The 20318-nt window shown below is 35.0% G+C and overlaps 2 protein-coding genes across 2 annotated transcripts; both read left to right on the forward strand.

Moving 5' to 3' along the window:
- Positions 1 to 7262: 7262 nt before the first annotated feature.
- On the forward strand, positions 7263 to 11974 carry LOC112568919. The gene is made up of 8 exons (XM_025246485.1): positions 7263 to 7483; positions 7881 to 8204; positions 8739 to 8872; positions 9139 to 9322; positions 9507 to 9617; positions 10739 to 10981; positions 11415 to 11518; positions 11766 to 11974. The coding sequence occupies exons 1-8, from the start codon at positions 7423 to 7425 to the stop codon at positions 11877 to 11879; spliced, it is 1275 nt and encodes a 424-aa protein (XP_025102270.1). The 5' UTR covers positions 7263 to 7422; the 3' UTR covers positions 11880 to 11974.
- A 3978-nt stretch (positions 11975 to 15952) lies between these two features.
- LOC112568925 lies at positions 15953 to 19840 on the forward strand. Its single transcript, XM_025246501.1, has 5 exons — positions 15953 to 16753; positions 16944 to 17078; positions 18408 to 18659; positions 19143 to 19246; positions 19526 to 19840. The coding sequence occupies exons 1-5, from the start codon at positions 16462 to 16464 to the stop codon at positions 19634 to 19636; spliced, it is 894 nt and encodes a 297-aa protein (XP_025102286.1). The 5' UTR covers positions 15953 to 16461; the 3' UTR covers positions 19637 to 19840.
- The last annotated feature ends 478 nt before the right edge of the window (positions 19841 to 20318 follow it).

A 20318-nucleotide genomic window follows, 5' to 3' on the forward strand; every position in this document is an offset into this window, starting at 1 on the left:
AGTCGCTGGGTCTGTAGTTATTGTCAGGTAAACAGGGGGGCGACTGCGTTCAAATGACTACCTACCCAGGAAATAAAGACAACTAAGATGAAGGAATGTAACAAATATTTGTAAAATATGCCTAAATAAAAAAAAGAATATTTTTGTTATTTATTACTTTATGGTCTAAATAAGTCACAGTATGACAGATCACTTTGAGTATGTCTGATAGTGGGTGAGTGTGTGTATGTGTGTGTGTGGGGATTGTATGGAAGCTGAAGCTTGCAGTTAAATAATAGTATACAAAGAGAAATAGAAAGAAAAAATATGTAAAAAGAGTATAGCCACAAACTTGTAAAAAATGATGAAAAAGTATCAAGTAAGATTAACGACGATACGAATTCAACAAGAGGTATAACTCTTGAATGCTTAGCAATTATGTCAAAAAGGGTTATATCCCTTGACTTAATTTTTTTTTTAATTTTTTTTTTAATTAATCCTTTTTCGGACAAAGTGTTTAAACATAGTGCATATACCAGAGCGACGGTAGATTTTCCTTTTGGAACATAAAACATATACTATTGTTCAATGTATTGACAGGAAACAAACTAACAAAATATAAAACAAAGAAACCGAAAAATAAATCGACGCTTTAGCGTGTACTGATCAAACAATGTCACTCAAAGTGATTAAGGACTCAGTTATAATCATTCAACAGCTTTAAATTTTAATTGTTGCTTTTTGACTTAGTTCGCAAAGCTAAAATATTAACATCATTATATAACATTCTAATTTGTTAGCTGTTACTGGTTTACATGTTGAAAGTCTAAGCTTTAATACTAAAAAATGATAAAACGTGTTTTATCAAACTTATTTTAGTCGTATACAAGCGTAGTATAAGCATATTTAAAAACCGCGTTGTTTTTATCGCAAATGTGTGAAAATTTAAAATATGTTTTGAAAATGGGATTTCTTTAATACAGAATACAGTTTGTTTCAGACTTGACGTGCATGTTTGCAATGCTGTCATTTAGCTCAGAGTGTCTGTCTCAAGTCTTTTGACCGAAAGTAGATAATCACGATTTTCAAAATCTTTCATACATCCAAACAAAATATAGTCTGTTTTCTAGAAATAGTAGATTGCACGCAGAGAGTGAACATAATCTCTTAAAATTTGAGAACTTTCACATTTTATTATCAAACGTCCAACAGGACAAAAAATCGAATTCATCCACTGGAGCTAATGAGTTAGTGGTTGTGTCGAGTCCACAAAGCGGTTTCTAAGAACAGCAACAGGAGATGAGAATCTTTTGAGCCGATTATTCTGAATAAACCCATGTAGGACACTTCCTTTTCGGTCGAGTTTGCACACTTACTGTAAGTGGCTGGTTGTGTGACCATGATTTGTAAAAAAAAAAAAAAAAAAAAAAACTACACATGAGCGGACCACATTTATAGACATTTACATTCAAACCACTGTACAATATTTCAGCAAAAAAAAAAAAATTCGGTTACACAGTTTTCGCGTTTCTAATCAATCGACACATTAATTTCAGACATGTGATGATCAAAAATATGCTAATCGTACAGTTTTTTTAATATAATTACCAGTATTGGACCTCATTAAAAAGACAGAAAAAGCTTGAGGCCTATGCTACTATCCAAAGTTACAAAACTGTACTCCAAGATAATATACAGCTCTTAGTTCAGACATCATAGACAGCAACACCAAAAAGCCAAGAACTGTAGATACAAAGTATTAACAGGGATAAAGCTCTTATAATAGAAAGGACAGTTGTACCGGACACGGTATGAGTAGAAGGGAGAGGTTTGTACAAGCAGTTGTAACGATTATTTTGTCATGTATCTATATACATAAAAACTCTCCAATGTATATAAAAAAATTATTTTGAAGAGCTTCCTTGTAGATATCAGGACAATCAATCATATGGTATGGCTTAAATATCGATTCCTTTCGATCTGTGTTAAATTGCATGTGGTATGACTGCTATTGACAAAAGAAATAATGATCAATGTAACTACGACAGTAGGTCTCTATTGACTGACAGTTCGATTTCCAAAGACACGAAGGGTCACCCCACTGTGTAGTTTTAGGAAGGGACGTTTCATCTAGATTTTTCTGCAAACAAGACATAACGAGTGTCAATAAGGCCTGCCATTGTCAACTGCGTAGGAAGGATGATACAGCGAATCAAGGCAATTAAAATGATTTCAGTACACAAGAATAGTGGTATTTATCTACAGGGATACTGTCATTTACAAAGAGGGACTGCCATGGAAATGACAGTATGTCTTAGCCTTAAAAATACAGGATGCAACATGATGATGATGATGATGAGGGAGGAGGAGGAGGAAATTATATTATGATAATAATCGTAAAAAGATACCTAAACCTGTGACTGTGACAAGGCTGTCAACCGCTGCACCACATTTCCACTCGTGTCACGTTGACGTGGCCGTAAACATTTAGCAATGAAAAGAAAGACAAGGGCCGTTGTATGGTTTGGCGAGCAAAGAATACCCCGTTATTGAAGATCTGAAGCAAAAATCACAAAGACTGTTAGTCTGTGGGACACACCTAACAAAGCACGACTGTTTTAAACGATATTTTACTTCTGAGGCGGTAGTTGTGAAGCGAGGGGAGGTAGGGCAACGGGAACTAAAGGACAAGAGGTTTGTTTACAAAACTCGTACAGATCTCACAGATGTTGTTTTAGAAATATTTTTCAGTGACAAGGGTGCTTGTAGTAAATTAATATGAATGTAGTGTCCGCGGTGTCTGGAAGTCGCTTTCGAACTCGGCAACAAGACGCTTTTTGTTTTTTGTTTTTCCTATTTACCCCTAAGTAGCGACTTTTCTCTCACTCCTTACCTCCAGTACAAGATTTTTTTTTTAAAACACAGTATGATACTGTAGGATACAAAACCATAAAATACATCAACAAAACATTTTAAGATCTCATAACATATTGTACAAGCGTGTTTGCAGATATTTATACCATAATGATTCGTCAGTACATTGCTTACGTCAACTGTGGTAGGGAGCTCACTCCCAGCCTGAAGGAGAAGGGCTGCCCGGCCACCATGCTTGCGGACGGTAGATAAACATGAGTTTCTGTACCCCATACCCCATTCAGGAGTACATTGATGGAGAGAAAAGACGGATCGGAAGGAGAGGAAAATCGCCAGGCTGTGTGAATTGGAATTTCAAGACCGTTAGGTGTGTGGACTTCAAAACAAACACGTGACTGGAAAAGAGAAATGCACCGAAAATTAAAGATAAATATTGTTATGTGTTTCTTTGTATTGTGTCATTTTAAAAAAATATTGTTATTTTGTTGCAACCGCTGACACCTTTTTAGATGTAGAAATAATAAATAAACACACGCTAGCCAATTGGTATTTATACTTAAAACACTTTATTGAGGAAATATCATATGCTAAGTTTTCAACCGGATATCAAAAAACATTACTCAGCAAAATAATATTAGGAAGCAAATATATTTAAACCATAGGCAGTATTTATGCAAAACAGAAGTGTTCACAATAAGATACGGCATTGACTTTATCTCAAAGTGAAGCAAGAGTTAGAAGCACACACCACAACAGTCACTTACCTCGCATTCTGTAAAGGACTGCCTTCGATGCATAACGAAAAATTTACATTCACTGTAGAAGGTATTTTAAAAGATATATTGTCGGCTGTCTTCTTGGTCTGTAAGAATATAAACTCAAATTTAAAAAAAAAAATTTTCTTACTGATGAACTGCAGTAAATCCTTCCTCCCCCAACACACACACACACACACACACGTATGCGAGCATACATACGCATACACCTAAAGCTGAAGCATGCAGGCACCAGAGTATATATATATAAGCATTGCGTTGCATTAATATAATAAATTACAAGATATAACACCTATTGACAAACTTGAAATCCTTTCTATTTGATTTTAGTAAACATGGCGGCGCGTCGTAGTAAATGTGTCTTACTTGTGCTAAAAGATAATCATGGCCCGTTTTTTTCATGTATGAGAATACGAATAAATGTACAGAATGGATCATGGTAGCTTATGTATATCTTACGACTCAATATCTTGCACTAAACTTTATTTCATCGTTTCACACTACTCGGTCAATGCTACTTGTCTAAATAAATGTTTCTTTGTCTTCATTCACGCAGTTCTTTGAAGCTGATTGCTAAGTACTTATTGAAGACAACACAGATAGCATACTGATGAAGAAGGATCGTACCTCTGGGTATCGCCAGACTCGTTTCTCACACTGTCCATCACTCCACAACCATCACCAGAGCAGGTTACCTGCAGGACAGGTGGAAAGTAGTCGTCGTCACAGGTGACGTTGGCTGTCACACTCCAGAGTGTTCGTTGAATCGTCACTGAGTGGAGAGATTCATTGATGTCGAGATGACTACACTCCGGATCTGAAAATGGACAGAAATTGCTACTAAGTCGATTTCAGATTATTTAGGTAGAATATTTTTACCATTTCAAGACATAAAATGTATCTGGTATAAAATGCTATTTTTCAGCTTAGCGACGTATACCATTATATATTTAATATTTTCTTTATTTTTAAAAATATTTATAAGTATAAAATATTAATTCCAAACTGCATAAAATATTAATGTATCTTTTTATGAAGTATTAAAAACTATGAAAGGTAATTTGATAATTAAATGTAGGGAAAAGGTAAACAAAATCAGACCTTACCTACCCCCCAGTAAACGGACAAATTCTTGATATCGTCTCCTGTTGAAGACATAAATGGATGAAGTAAACACCTAGAAAACTCATCATCAAAGGCGAATGAAATGCAGTGAGGGTATTCTCGACACTTTCTGGCGCAGTCGAGCTTTGACCGAGCAGAAACCTCCATCTCGCAATCGTTTATAGATGTTTGTGCAGTTCTACGGAAAGTCTTCAACGTTAGAGCAGCCAAGGGTCATGTGACTAGCCATCCATAGGCACGCAGAAATCATGATTCGTGTAAGGCTCATGGCTGAAACAACAACAACGACAACAACAACAGCAGCAGCAGCAACAACAACGACAACAACAACAACAACAACAACAGCAACAAATGGTCAGCATCTTTATATCTCGCTGCTTACTTTTCGCTCTTGTCAACAGGAGGAAATGTTTTCTAATTATATCCATGTTCCTAAAAAAGTATCACTAAGACTTTTCTGCAAATTCTAAGTATGTAAGTGCTTACCTCTCTAAATAAATTTACTCGACATAAAATATAAATTATATTCTTACCTCATTGACTGATTACTAGTCGGAAGATGTAGAACGGAGAGGTCGCTTTTTCTTCAGCCTTTCGGAGAAATGTCTTCGAAATAAATAACAAGCTCCTAGCGGTAAGATATTTGTTTGTGGAACACATGCGCTGCCATGGAAACGTTGCGCGTGCGAAAAATATTCTGCTTTCCCAAGGTCTAGAAAATTGATCCCCAGGATGTCGCAAGGGAAAATTTTTCCCAATCTTTCAGCAAATCATTCTATCTATCTTTTGCAAACATGTAATTCAATAAATCATTACCTTGTCTTTAACAGTAAACTTTTCTTTGACACATCCGGTAGTTTCATCTTCGCCACAAAAGAAAGAAAACACAGCGTCTCCTGTTCTGTTGTCTGTTAAAAAGTAGATATGTATCTTTGGTAAACATCGACCTGGCAGGTAAATACACTTATTGAAGAGAGAAAATCTGATAGCACAGAACATTGTCTTGAAATCATTAAAACCGCTTTAGTTTTCTATTGAAATCTTTCTCGCCGTATATATTATTTTTAATTTTTAAAACTGGTAACAGGACACCCCCAGAGATTAAGTTTTCGGATCCGGTCTAGACTGTAAACAAACCGGGTCCAAACCACCACGTCGACACTTTTCAAACGATAATTTCTGCATCTTCAGTTGTGTATATTTTTTTTTTGGGTAAATAGTGGGTACCCAGATATATTATTATTATCCTGGAGGTCGATGCAAGATGTGGACATGCCCTTAGGAAAGTTCCAGTGTTGAATGGATGTAAATAAACATTTGATCCTATCATGTCTACCATTCCGACAAACACAATCTGAAGTATTTCATGGGTGTGATTAACTTTGGTGCTTGTTCTATACCCGTATATTGCGACCTACTTCCGTCAGTCGATCCAGCTGTCAGGTAGATACCTATTCTAATGTTGATAACAAATTTTAAAAAGAATTTTTAGATAAAGAAAAGATCTTAAAAAATCTAAGAAAAGTACATAGCTAAACCAGGATAGCTTATATAATAACAATACAAATAATTACCAACATTGCAAAAATCACATTATTTTGCCAATACGAATCCACTAAGACACAGAGAAAGATATCGACACTCCTTTCATTCATTCCAATACAGTTTTCACCCTCAATCACTCCAACATTACAGCTGAAGAAGGAGGATGATAATCCATGCTGAGTTTTAACACATGACTTTGTATTATATTTAATATCTTTTATTAATTAATCAATCCATATTTCTTGTCTGTATCAGGCACAATCCAGGTCAATTACTTTTACGTTTGTTTACAAAATAATTTAACACTTTACTACCTATGTCATAGCAGAGCAGTTTTCCTACAGACATAGTGAAAGGCCTTCATGTAATCAATGAAAGTTCACATCAGTCTTTTCTTGCGCTTTAAACAAATATCAATTAGGCAGTGCACCGAAAAAAAGGGTTGACAGGTTTCATCTTGGATGTTATCATAGCCGTTATTATTGCCTACATCATCTAGCGATTAATATGTTAGCATGTACACATCAGGAACTTTAAAAATATGTAAAAATCAGTAAAGTCAATCACATAAAATGTATATGAATGACGGCAGCAAAAGTGTTTTTTTTTCCTATACTCTACATATTACACTTATATTCAAACAGGAACCTACTGTCTCAGTGATTGCTAATGACAAATATATGTTTCTAAATGTCCGAGTCCATTATTATGTACATTAACATCATCAAACATTGTACAGCGACCTTGGTCTAAATAACAAATATAATGACACTCTCTAATGTCCTTTAGTCTGCACTAAACAATGGAGATATTGTATAGAAAACTTAAAGCCTTAAGAGGAAATATTTCCTGTCTGTCACCGTTAATTAATCCTGATTAAATTGCCAGTGTGAATACATGTAAGTGGTGGCACACGTCCACATAGCTGTCTGCCAAAGGTTTTACACGAGGAAGTGAAGACTATCAGATGGTTGGTGGCTGCAAGGTTTGAAGTTCTCTACTCTAGACACATTTCAAAATTGTGATAGCAAATTAATCTTAAAAACATTCTTTTCCCTTTCCATGGAATATTCTGAAGTGTCTAGAAAACGTGTGGTGTTCATAAAAGCGACAGAAGACAGTGATGGCGTGTAGACAGTGGATATTATGTTGCGCTGCTCTGCTCACTGCAGTTGGTTATTCAGGTACCAAAGCTCTTAAAATATTCTTGTTGATGCTATTTTTCAGTGCAAAAAATTCTTGCTTCGATGTATTTACATATTCCCTATGCTTGTGTTTACCATAATTGATATGGAGGTTTTTCATTATGGGCTAGCAGTTTTTAATAGTATACTTAGGTTTCTCTTCTTGTTGTGGCTTTGGGCGTTTACAAAGTGTACCAAGGTTAGTATTAATAAGATAATTATAGACACATTTTCAGTTTTTATTTCTTAAGATACATAGCTGTAGAAAAAAATGATGAGAGCTAATCAACTTTAAAGATAAACTCATTAGTTTGTTTATCGACTTTGTTTATCGAAGGTACATTTAGGTAATCATCTGAGGTACTATAGTTTTATATCAGTATCGGTCAATTTACAGCTCTGGAAATCGAAAACTGTCCATCTGGAGAGAGAAAAGTCCTTGAATACACAACTGTGAGAGTAGCCTGCGGTCAGTGCAAAGATTCGATGGCTTGGTATGTTGGTGATGACAAAGACAAGAAATACGTCGGCAACTGCACGGAAACAAACTGTGAAGTTCAAGATAAGTCTCCCTTTAATTTAAAAGCCAACAAACCAACTAATCCATACCACAGTACTCTAATTATTTTAAACATTTCAAGAATGGACGAAATCGTCGTTTCGTGCAAGTGTGACGAATTAAACAACAAAGACAGTAAATCGTGCAAGCTGATAATTAAAGGTGAGCTAATGATGATGGACATGTGAGGACTCATCGAAGCATGTGTTAGCTAAGTTCATTTAAACGTCCAGCTCTTGTCTTATGTCTCTGTCATATCTTTTGTCTTGCTGTCCATAAAGAATTACATTTTTTTTGTTTTATTATATACTTTGTTTAAATCGGCGCTAAAAGCAGTTCTACCAAAAACTTAGCATAAAGGAGATAGACAATAAAACATATGAATTATTTGTCAAATCACCGCCAACGCTTCATGGCATTATATTTTTGTATAAATTTCGTTGAAGTTTTATAATAATAACTGCATTATAAAAAGTCATCTATGTTCCAGTAGCAAATGCAGTGAGCTTCTTACCTTTGCATTAGACATGTCACAACACAGTATTTACATTCAGCGTCTTTGTTTACACAAAGTTCAAATGTCCACAACTTGCAGTGTTATTTTAATACCATTGAAAACTGATTGTTTCAGTTTCTTATAATCCACATCATAAAATCTTTCTTTTAAGTTATGATATTATTATTCTTTTACATCAGTTCCAATCAGCATAGTTCCAGGAAGTTGCAGTGTGCATCTGTCAGGCTCGAAGGTTTATGGTGTGTGTACAATTCAGTGGCTGCATCATCGAGATAATAATACTTTTATGTGCAATTGGCGCTTAACTTACAAGGTATGATCAACAGTTACAATTAATCTAATTTTCTCTATTTCTTCTTTTACACTTGCAACTATTATTTATGTATGTATTTATTAAGTATGTTAACAAAATTTATTTTCTCTTTTATCAGTATTTGCGTCAAATATAAGTTGCTTCAAAACAGTTAAAAATTTTTAAACAAATGAGTTTTTTATATGAGAAAGTTATTTTATTTTCTTTCATAATCGTATAACATTTCCTTTTAAGCATTGTCTTCCTTAAATAATAATTGTGTGCAGAATAAAACACAGGACATACCTCATTTCCAAGACCCTACAACATCTACCACTCACGATTTTGATCGTTACAAAAGAAGAAGCTGCAAGTTTGTGGCCGAGATGCCTGGTGATGAGGGTGATTATACCTACAGCATCCGAGTGTCTTCACATCCAGAAAATCACTTCTCAAAGACATTTTACATTGGTAACATCGTAATTTAAATACTGATTATAAATGATCAAGGAGACCCAGAGGTGCAAATAAGTGCTTCTCAAATTATGTGAAACATTTTTGCCGACTTGAAGAGGTTTATAAAGCATACAAGTGTCAACAAGTCAGAGTTAATAAACTTTGCTCCAAGAGCGTGGTTTCTTTATATTTCCTGCAGGCAGCCCACAGACTCACAGGACTGGAGTATCATACGGCATTGCTGCAGCAGCAGTCATCTTGCCTCTCATTGCAGCTGTTATCATTGTCTGTATTGTCAAGCGACGAACAGGTTAGTATGTATACATCTTGTATTATAAAAATAAGAGCTGACAAATATAAATAGGTATAAACAATTAATACTCTTATTTGCAATAATGATGATGATGATGATGATGATGATGATGACAACAATAACAGCAATAATATAATTTATTTATGTATGAATGCAAATTTCACGTAAACACCTTTCCATTGTTCTTTGCTTTGTATCATCATTTTAAGGCAAAGGTTACTAGATTGCTTTTGTTGATATTGAATGAAACTTTGTGTCTGTAAATGTGTGTATCTTCTGCTTATTTTATTATGGTCGAACTATACTATAGATCAGATCAGGAAGAACACAAATCACATTTTCTATGGATAGGAACTCGTTTGCAATAAATATCAGCTCGAGTATATAAAAAAGAGTCATGATCTTGGGTTGTCTTCGATGCCATAAACGTTTGGGATTTGTGTTTATAGGAAACAGTACATGAAAAGATATAACACTTCGTTACTAAATAACCTGATTCACGATTATTTCACCGCCACAAAATGGTTTTGTGCAGTCAAGCACACTCGCTGTCAAGTTATAGAGCATCATTCATTGCAGTCGCAAAACACCAGTCAACAAATTGCACACCCTATTTATACCTTTCTTGTCGACGAAGTTTTATCATTTTTATTGATATTTACCGTGCAATTTCTTTTATAAGACCATTTGTTGTATCCATCTTTTATGCAAAAATATCAGGTAAAATTGTTTTACTTTTTCATCATTAAAGAGTCTTACTGAATTGATTTTTTTTCTTGTGGTAATGCTTATGCAATATAATATGAGATACAAAAGCAGTCATCTAGAATTCGAAAAATTAAATGTATGCTGATATTAAGGATTTCCTACCACTGCGTTAGATAGATAAGCTTGTTATTACTCTTTTATAATCATAAAGAATACTTTTGTATTCACATTATCTCATTCTATAAAGCACATTCCTTATAAAAGTTGGGTAGCATGCAGATAGTTCCTATAAAAACTGAGAAATAAGCATGGCGAAAAAAGAACAGTTATAAACCTGTATATATATTATTAGGTTCTATTAGCTCCTATAATAACTGCTTCAATTATAATGGTTTCAAAACTGTATGTAGACATCAGAAATTGGAAGACACAGACTCCGAGTGTAGGCTATGCTGTGCCATCAGACAATCTGTACACCATCGCCGCTACAACAATAGAAAACCACGATGAAGATGATTATGTCACATTGCCTGAGACAATTGAAAACGATGTTTGTGGACCGGGGAGCAGTAAGTCTCCTGAAGCTGGTACAGCAGCTCAACAGGCAAGTGAAGAAAGAAAATCGTTGCCATCGAAAATAACATCCAGCAGAGGTAAAACACATAGTCAACAATGTTTCCATGTGTGTGTGTGGAATAAAAAAAAGGAACAAACTAGAAAAAAAATAAGAATCTTGAAGTTGCTCTTTCAAATACATAAAAGGTAAGATTTGCAGAACATTGTTCTAAATACATGTATAATGTTCAAAATATCTAGGTCTTTCGAGATTTGACGAGAGTGAGAAAAGGTGACGTAAAGCTGACTTTTAATTAACCGATTCGGAGGTTAAGCCACAGCATATGTAATTTCCAAGGGAGACAACGTGAAGAGTTTTCACTTGTACCAGCATGTTCCTGATATTATTGTTTACTTAAACAAAGCCAGTAGGTCACACACTGAGCGAGCTAATGGACTGTTGAGAGCATTCACGAGTATCTAGTTACACATTTGATTTTCCTTTTTTAATCAATTTCTTTTTAACTTCAGATGATTGCTATACGAATGTCACTGGAATGCAAACGGGATCTGGGTTTGGTATACACGAGGGTCCTTTGAGACCAGGATATGGAGACCCGGAACCTGATACAAGAGTAAGATTTTTTCAATTAATGCATAAAGATGATTATTATCATTGACGTCATAGATAGATAATATATTTTTCAAAAGAAGATAGTATTTTAGATAGAATCATGACCTCTTCTAACAAAGGTAGTGGCTAACAATTTAGTACTATAATGATATATTATATAAAGTTTTTTGTTTATCTGCTTTATTAAAGTTTGTGTAGCACACGCTGGTGTATAATTTTTGTAAAGTAAGAAACAAATGTTAAAACAGGTAGATTATGCAGGAGTGGATTCCGAAGACGAATACAACATCCTACATGTTCAAGTGCATTGTTCCACGCATGAGGATCACGACAACAACTACAGCCGTATTCACCTTAAATAACATCTTTCTTCATTTCTTTCTGAACGTCTGTTGAGGTCTACCAGAGTTGTGTCTCTGTGTAGTACCTCGATGAACTAAAAACCACTGTTGTGAAATATTCTATCGCTAATTTGCATAATTGTTTTTGGTAAATAAAAAAGTGTAAACTTGCTAGTTCCTTTGTCAAAATAAAGCAAACGGGACTTTTAAACTGTTTACATGTTAAAATCACCTTAATAATTATATTTACACCATTTATAATGTGTGTTTAATGAAGGTGTAAATTACAAGGAGAGAGAACTCTTGCATGCCTAGTAATTATCGTGCACTGTCAAAATAGGTTAATTCCCTTGATTAAAAAGGAAACATTCGCGCATTATTCACTTTATGGGAACAGTGCTTACAAATAGTGAGTATACGAAAGAGATGGTCAAACTCGTCTATGAAATGTAAAACTGCAAAACTGTTCTTAAACTTATATCCCACCGAAATATAAGTTTAAGAACAGTTTTGTAGTTTAACTTAAGCGCGCGCACACACAAAGAGAAAGACAAAATATAAAGGTAAACTATTCAGCGTAATTAAGTTTAACAAATCCATAGTTAGTATTTCGCAAACGTGGTGTTAATTACGGTCAGCAAGAAAGCAAATGAGCATTATCACACAATAGCATCATGGACATTTCCTTAAGACGACTTCAATTGAATGCATTCATGTACATCTCTAGTGCAAACACATTTTATAAAACAAACCCCTTAGATTGAAAAAGGACTGAACAAGTTTTTGTCAATCAAGAATACAAGTTTCAGCCCTTCAAGGGAAGTCCGTATTGGTATCAGCAACATAGGAAAGTGAAGTGTTGACATCGGAACCTTTTATCTGTCTAAGCTGAGAGCCAGGGATGATGAGAAGCAGGGACTCACTGTGCAGAACTACAAATATCACAATCACTTAAATGAACTTATTAAGTAGGGTGGTACGAGAGAGAGAGAGGGAGCTTGAGTATGGTCGCACCTACGAGCGATAGACTTGCAAATAAAATTAGTCTTTGACCATAAAACTTCACATATTACAAATGTCGGATGAGACAGTTTAATCTTTTACATTTTAAGTATTAATAAGATTGTTAATTTCTGAGAAAGCAGCCCAAGCACTATCTCGGGCAATATACATTAACAACAAGGTAAACAATACAGCGTCATGCACGTGTGATATCACAGCAAGGGACTGTAACAGGAATCTAGTGGCGTCTTATATAACAGTACGTATGCATGCCACATTTTTAATTAGGCTGCAACAATAATAAAACACATTTAACAGTTAACATACAACATCGTGCAACTATGCTAATTGCGGAATATTTAACTTTCCTACTGACCGCCTGGATATCACTTCGCCAGAGTTTCACTCAATGGAGGAAATAAATCCAAGTTAGAGAAAATTGTACTGAGTCTGTCGCGAGCATACAATAAGTGTCTTAAATATACAACTGGAACACATACTACATTGAAGCTTCCAACGTTCGGCCGCCATTGAAACCTGTAGACGTCTATCTAGTCTCATGTGTCAATACAAATTGTTGATAGACAGAAGAAGGATAGAAAAAGATACCATTCAAAGTGTGACAGTGTACTTCATTCTTCTACTGTCTGGTTGGTTTCAGGTAACTGAGTTATTTATATGATTATTGTGAGTATAATAATATTTTCAAATAAATTTTATAGTATAAACTCTGGTTTACTTATTATTATGTTCTTAGAATAAAACACTTATTAGGATATTTGAGCTTCTTATAAAATTAAAAGGAACTTTTTAGTAACTAATTGTCTTTCAAGTTTGAATCAGATCATTAAAAAGTTATATACTGATGTTTTAAAAGAGCATGTTACAATTGGTTTGTGATTATAACGTAACTCAGTTCAATCAATGTGTTTTAAGTTTAATATTTTTTTACACAGGAGCTTTAACGAGATAAGAGACATCGCTAAGCTATTTAAAATTGACAGCTCGACTGCCAGTTAGGTAAATTTTGCCTATGGTCTTCGTTCGTGTTGTGTTTTGCTGTTGACATGTGATTATTTGTCATGTTTACAGCGTCAGTACCATCAGCAGTGTTCTATCCTGGACAACCACGACGTTTATGAAAACAAACATGCCACCTCAGGTGTGGTGCAGTGCAGGCGATAAGATACAATGGTTTGTTGAGGCGCGACAACAGAAGTAAGAAATAGTTTGGCGAGTGCAAATCTAAAATTACGTGCAACGTTGAAGACAACTTCGCTTTCAGTTGCAGCAGACACGAGAAGTAACCTTACAGCAGTGTACTTGACATTATTAACATCCAACGAGTGACACACTTCACGTATAGTCGTGCAGCAGTGTTACCGACTTCGAACACGTAGTTACTCATACAGGTAACGCTTGAAGCCATGCTTCGTGCAAGCTTATAGCGCACAGGGTACGCGCGGATCTGACAGTGATCAATAATAATTATACATTTTTCAGCTGTTAGAATTTACTGATCTTGCAATAATATCTTCCCTCCTAATGTATTGCATTTTGACTGTCTTTATGACTACTCCTAGGGAGTATGCAAAATAACCTAAAATCTATTCTAGTGACAGATAGACTTAAATCCTTTTTAAAGATTACCTATCCATGGGATTGTCCTAGGTTATTATTTAATGAACACTAAAGAATCCTCTGAAAAAGTTCACCGATTATAATTGCTTTGTTTAGAAACTTCTGTTATAAGACTTCTTCCATTACTGTACAACAACCTCAAAAATTTCCCTCACGTTAGTCACCAGGTTTTGATAAGCAAGTCCCATTATAACAGCTATACAAACCTTTTCTGTTTATTATTGTCGTGCACTTGACGTACAGCACCATGTTGTTTACAAATGTAACATAGTCGCTGTTATGGTTAACTTTAACTTGTCATTAAATACAGTGGGCTGGCTTTGAGAGACGTTTTTAGATAGTGTCTTCAGCATATTTTTGTAACTTCAGACGTACATGATTTCAGTGATGTTTTATTATTAAATAACTTAATTCACCTACCACCCTTGGTTTCATCACAAGAAAATTAGACCTCTTCAACTACTGCAAATCCAAGCAATGAAATTTGACAATGTTTTGAAGGCTTCATACGCATGTGTCAATTTAATTCTTTCTGGATTACATTATGAGCTCAACTAAGTGCCTATCAGCCATTGTCCATGGGAGCTGGTAGATGTACCAGCTGCATGATGAAAAGTAAAAGTTCGTCCAAGTGTGCACAGTTCAATGGCTGGTAAAAATCCCGGTGAACGAATTGTACTTAATAGCCTACGTGCAATGGAGTTTGAACTACATCTAGTTGTGTGAGCTTACTAGGGCCTTTTGATCTTCTCAATGTAGCTTTGTTTTTGAACCAAACTTTATTTTGTACATGTTAGAAACAAAGTAACAACTCAGTATAGTTTCTCTCCCCAGTAACTTTACTTATGGTAATACTGTGTAATCAGTAAAAAAGAAGTCTTTATTTTGTGCTGGATCTTTTCGATATTGACTTGCTGGTTTTAATGTTTCTGTGTTTTAATAATTTTATGTCTTTGTAAAAAATATATGTTTATAAAAGTAGATATGAATGCGTTAAAGGAGGCCAGTAATGTGCTCAAAAGTATGTTGTTTAAGCAGCTTGGAGAATCTACTTTTTAAGATAATTACGAATACTATTGTAGTATAGAGTGTTTCTTTGAAATAAAATCCTATGAGAGTGGAGCACGTGACTACCGATTTACAAGGCCCAACGACATCTGACCAGCGTAGGGTCTACAACCGTACAATACAGAACTGTACGTTCAGAGGCGATATGCCTGTGGATGATGGCGATTTTACCTACAGGTCACAGTACCCCTCCCACCCAGCGGATCGTTTCTCAAAGACACTTTTATATTGGTAACTATCTATTTCAAAACATTAAAGCACGTAATTCTGCAGCCAAATGTTTATATTAGATAATATCTATGAATACCAACATGAATATATGAATGTCAAACAAAGCTTTATATTACTCAAATGTATATAAATCTTGCGCAGTGCAGCAGATGGAACCCAAGCACAACTGTCCAGAAATGGTTCTTGAAGGGTCCAGTATCAACTGCACGTGCTATACATCAAAAATTGGGAATCCTCCTGCACACATTGGGTGGTCTGAATCAAATGACGAGTATCTGGTTGTGGAAAATATTGGTAGAGGAAGAAGTGGCGCCAATTTTACTTGCAAGCTTTTGTGGGGAGTCATCAGTAAGGAAACGATATACACCGTTAGAGTAATGAGTAAGTAACGTTTTTTTTGGGGGGGGTTTACTTACTGCTCCATTGTTTGGCAATTATTTTAGTTTCGATGTCACCATGTATATCTTTTTCTTTTGTTCTGTCAGTTATACATCTACGCGATAGATTTTACTATTGCATATGAAAAAAAATGTCCGACGTTTTCGAATATGCTGCCATTTTTTTTAAGTATTTTTTTTTACTTTTAAACAAAAAAAATCAAAGAATCAAACTAAATGCCTTGATTTCCCCATCCTCCATGTTAGCAAAGTAAAATTACGAAATGGATTTACAACTGTTTTTAAGTGGTCCATCGGGAATGGACATCAGAAGCTACACGGGGACATCGGAAGAAAGTACAGAGATTGTGTTAGTATGTACTGCAATAGATGTTTACCCTTCAGCCGTGTTTGTCTGGAACATCACGTGTGACAACACGACTGACAGCACGAATACCAGCACGTGTACTTTCTTTACAAAGACTGAAGAAGTCGAGATGATAGTCGAGTGCACAGCAAGCAACAGTGTGTTTGAGAATGTGTCTTTATCGGCGATTTACGTGGTACATATTTCAGGTATGTAATATTTTACTGGTGTAAGACAAAACTGATTGAAACTACATTTTCACAGAAATAAAATAAGGATTTTTTTACAACATTATCACAAGTATGTTTGCAAAAGCATTATCGTTTAGCACAGTAATTAACAAACTCATAATTACATTAAAAAGAATATAAAACAAAAACATTGTTTACTTTTTATTAGACGGGCATGCTGGCTATGGAATCTGTGCAGGAAAAAAACAGTTTGATGATATATTGATAATAAGCGGGATTTCTGCTGCCGTTGTTGTCGTCATTGGAGCTGTTATCTTCGTCTGCATCATCAAGCAGAGGCGAGGTTAGCATGTTTTCCTTTTGTGCGTATACATGATTAAAATCAATTGAGTTCTGTCCCTCCCGACAAAATAGAAAGCGATCTGGGTGTTACACTTAGCTTTTTCACAATAAGCTGAAGTTGCCTCCATTTTCATTGCTCAGGCCACAGCTATAGTATCATAGAGTTTACTAGTCTCACTTGTAATCCTCAGTTAGGACGTCCGTTGGCTTAGTAACATAGTTCCTGTGACCCGCACAGTGAGTATGGTAGAATGTGTTGTTTAGAATTTGAGTTTAACAAGTTATTGTTTCTCATATCAGGGCTAAATAATATTCTGATACGAGATAAGTTCATTTGTCCTGCTTATGTCGTGAAAGTATTTAAATATACATATACAGTGGAACCTCGGTTAGCGAACGCCTCGGATAGCGAATATTTTGGATAACGAACAAAAAACTAAAAGCATGTCATCATTTGCGCTCGAGACACAGTTACGATCAGTCGTGCCTTATCTAAGAGCATCCTTCTTATTTAGTGATTTATGTGTTTTATTTTAATAAGATAATCCTCAATCATGGTTCCAAAGAAGATTAAGATCACTTAATAGTAATGAGGTAATGACAAGGAAGCGGCCAACAAATGAATTGAAAAAGAAAATGATTTCAAAGTATGAAGGTGGCATGCGTCTGTCGGATATGTGATGTCGTATTACCGAAGAGTTTTACAAAAAAGTCAGAAGGAACAGACACTGGACAAGTTTTGTCCTTTAACCTCAAAGCTACAGAAAAGGGAAGTCACCGCCGATTGTATAATGTCACGTGTGCTCATGGAGGGAATCCAAGCAGTAATTCCACCTTCCTCCCCACACCTGCTTCCAACCACGCCGTCAAAACGACAAGTTTCTGATGTTTAATGCTTTCGTTAATGTTTTTATGTTTATTTAACTCCATTTATATTGCATTATAACTGTTCTCATTAAAACAAATACTATATAGCCTGTAACTTTTAAATATTAGCGAGTCAACAGGGGCTGGGAACCAATTAAATCTATTTCCTTTATTTCTTATGGAAAAAAATTGTTTCGGATAACGAACATTTTGGATAACCAACAGCTTTCCAGAACGGATTAAGTTCGTTAACCGAGGTTCCACTGTATACAAATTCCCTTTTGTTAGAATGTTGTCGCAGTGGCTTTGAAATAGTAAAGGAATTTTTAAAATAATGACACAAAAACGACAAAATTACGCAGAATCATAAAAAGATTCAGGAAATAAATGTATATTCAGTATCTATTGATAATGCTCGGGTAGAGTTTGTCGGAGTCGCACTGTGTTTTGAGTTTTCATACAGTCTTCAGCAAGCGTAAGACAACAACTCCTGTTGTACACTACACCGCGCCATCGGGTGACCTGTACACGATCGTTGGTACAAGGATAAGAAACCACGGCGATAATGAGAATATCGCAATTTGTGAAACAATCGAGACTCGACTATCTAGAACAGAGCATATTGGGTGTGATGAGGCTAGGTCACAACCTCACAAGACGGACGAAACAAGAAAACCTCTAAAACCAAAAAGAAACCTAAAGCCAATCAGAACAGGTAAACCAATTCCAGGATTTACTAGGTAAAACAATGACACCTATTTAAAAGGCAGCATTGTGGAAATAAAAAATCTTTTATTAAAAATGCTTTAGTCTTAATAGAGTTGTTGTAGTGTCCAGTAGTAAAAAAGGTCATTAAAGGTCATTAAAGAACTTTTGTTTGTAGCAGTGTAATGTTTCCTTTCCTCAAAACCTTGAAAGCCTTACCTCCTAAACAAGTTTACGAAGCGTATTAAAAGAAAGGAAAAAATAAAAAAATCCAAGTTTAAATTTAAACGGTGAAGACTTTGAACTATATTAAACATATCAAAGAGGATGATAAATTTAGACAAAGGGAGAGAACGTAGACAGACCTCTTGTGCCACGGGAAAATAATATTTCAAGAGGAGGAAACATGGTGGCACAAAAAACATTTGGTGAGTTGAAGAAAAATCGTGTGTTTGTCTATTGCTTTTTCTTTTCTATTCATTATGAATTCCAGAGGTTACCTATTCGAATGTCCCTGAAATGTCAGCTCATTCTTGTGTGGACGTTTATCATGACGATCTCTGGACGACCTCTGGGTCGACTGAACCTGATACAACCGTAAGTTATGTTTCTGTTCAGTCTGTCAGATATTTATAATCCAAGAGACTAGTAATGATAAAGATTTAATAATAAAGAAAAAATTCTAATGAAAGTACAATCACAATCTTCTTAGAACTAAGTAATTTCATTTCTTTTTTTGCCGACAAAATATTTCACTTACAATATCAGTAATTTGTCGATATCGTGTATGTTTTTTTGTATCAAAACCAAAATTTTTAAACTCTACAATTTAATTTTAACTTCTGTTTTCTTTATATGTCACATGTGTTCAAATAGAAAACTACTGCAGCAGAGATTGCAAATGACGAATATAATGCCCTACATTTCCATGTGAACTGTTCAGAACATCAACAGGACGACACTTACTACAGCCACCTTAACCTTTAGTAGCAACTACATTGATTCGCGCTATCATCGCTTAGTTTGGATTATTTCTACCGAAATTGTGACAAGGAAAAACATCGTATAGCTTGTTAACAGCCAATGATAAGCAAATTATTTGCTTTCTTCACAGTGTTTGTTAAAATGGAAGCAAACTAACAAAGAAAAGTAAATAAATGTACCATATGCATTGAAAAAGTTCATTTTAAAATCATCAGCTTTTGTTTGTCTCTAATTGTGTGTGTGTGTGTGGTTTCAATCTTCTTTAATATTTTCTTCTTTATTTTTTATTTATTTACTGTTAAATATACGGTTACTGCTAGTTTGAACTTTATATATATAGATATATAACTGTTTCATTAAAATTATATTGTTTTCTTATGGTAATTGTGAGTCCGTGTATATATAAATGATACGTGAATAAATGATGTAAGTATGCGTTAGTGTGAGTGTTTGTTTGAGTAAATTTAGTAGGACTTGCTGTTAATTTATGGTAAAATATCTCTCTCAGTCACACGCGCGTGCGCAGATACACACACACGGGCGGGACTACATACACATCTTAGTCATTGACATCACAGAACGACAGAAAAAATGCAATATGGATTTTATCTGGTGTTATCAATTTCTATAATTATATGCACACAAGTTTTTTTTTTCTGTTTAATACTATGTAAGTAATAAAAAG

This window comes from Pomacea canaliculata, linkage group LG7 (genome assembly GCF_003073045.1).
Source record: "Pomacea canaliculata isolate SZHN2017 linkage group LG7, ASM307304v1, whole genome shotgun sequence".
NCBI lineage: Eukaryota > Metazoa > Mollusca > Gastropoda > Architaenioglossa > Ampullariidae > Pomacea > Pomacea canaliculata.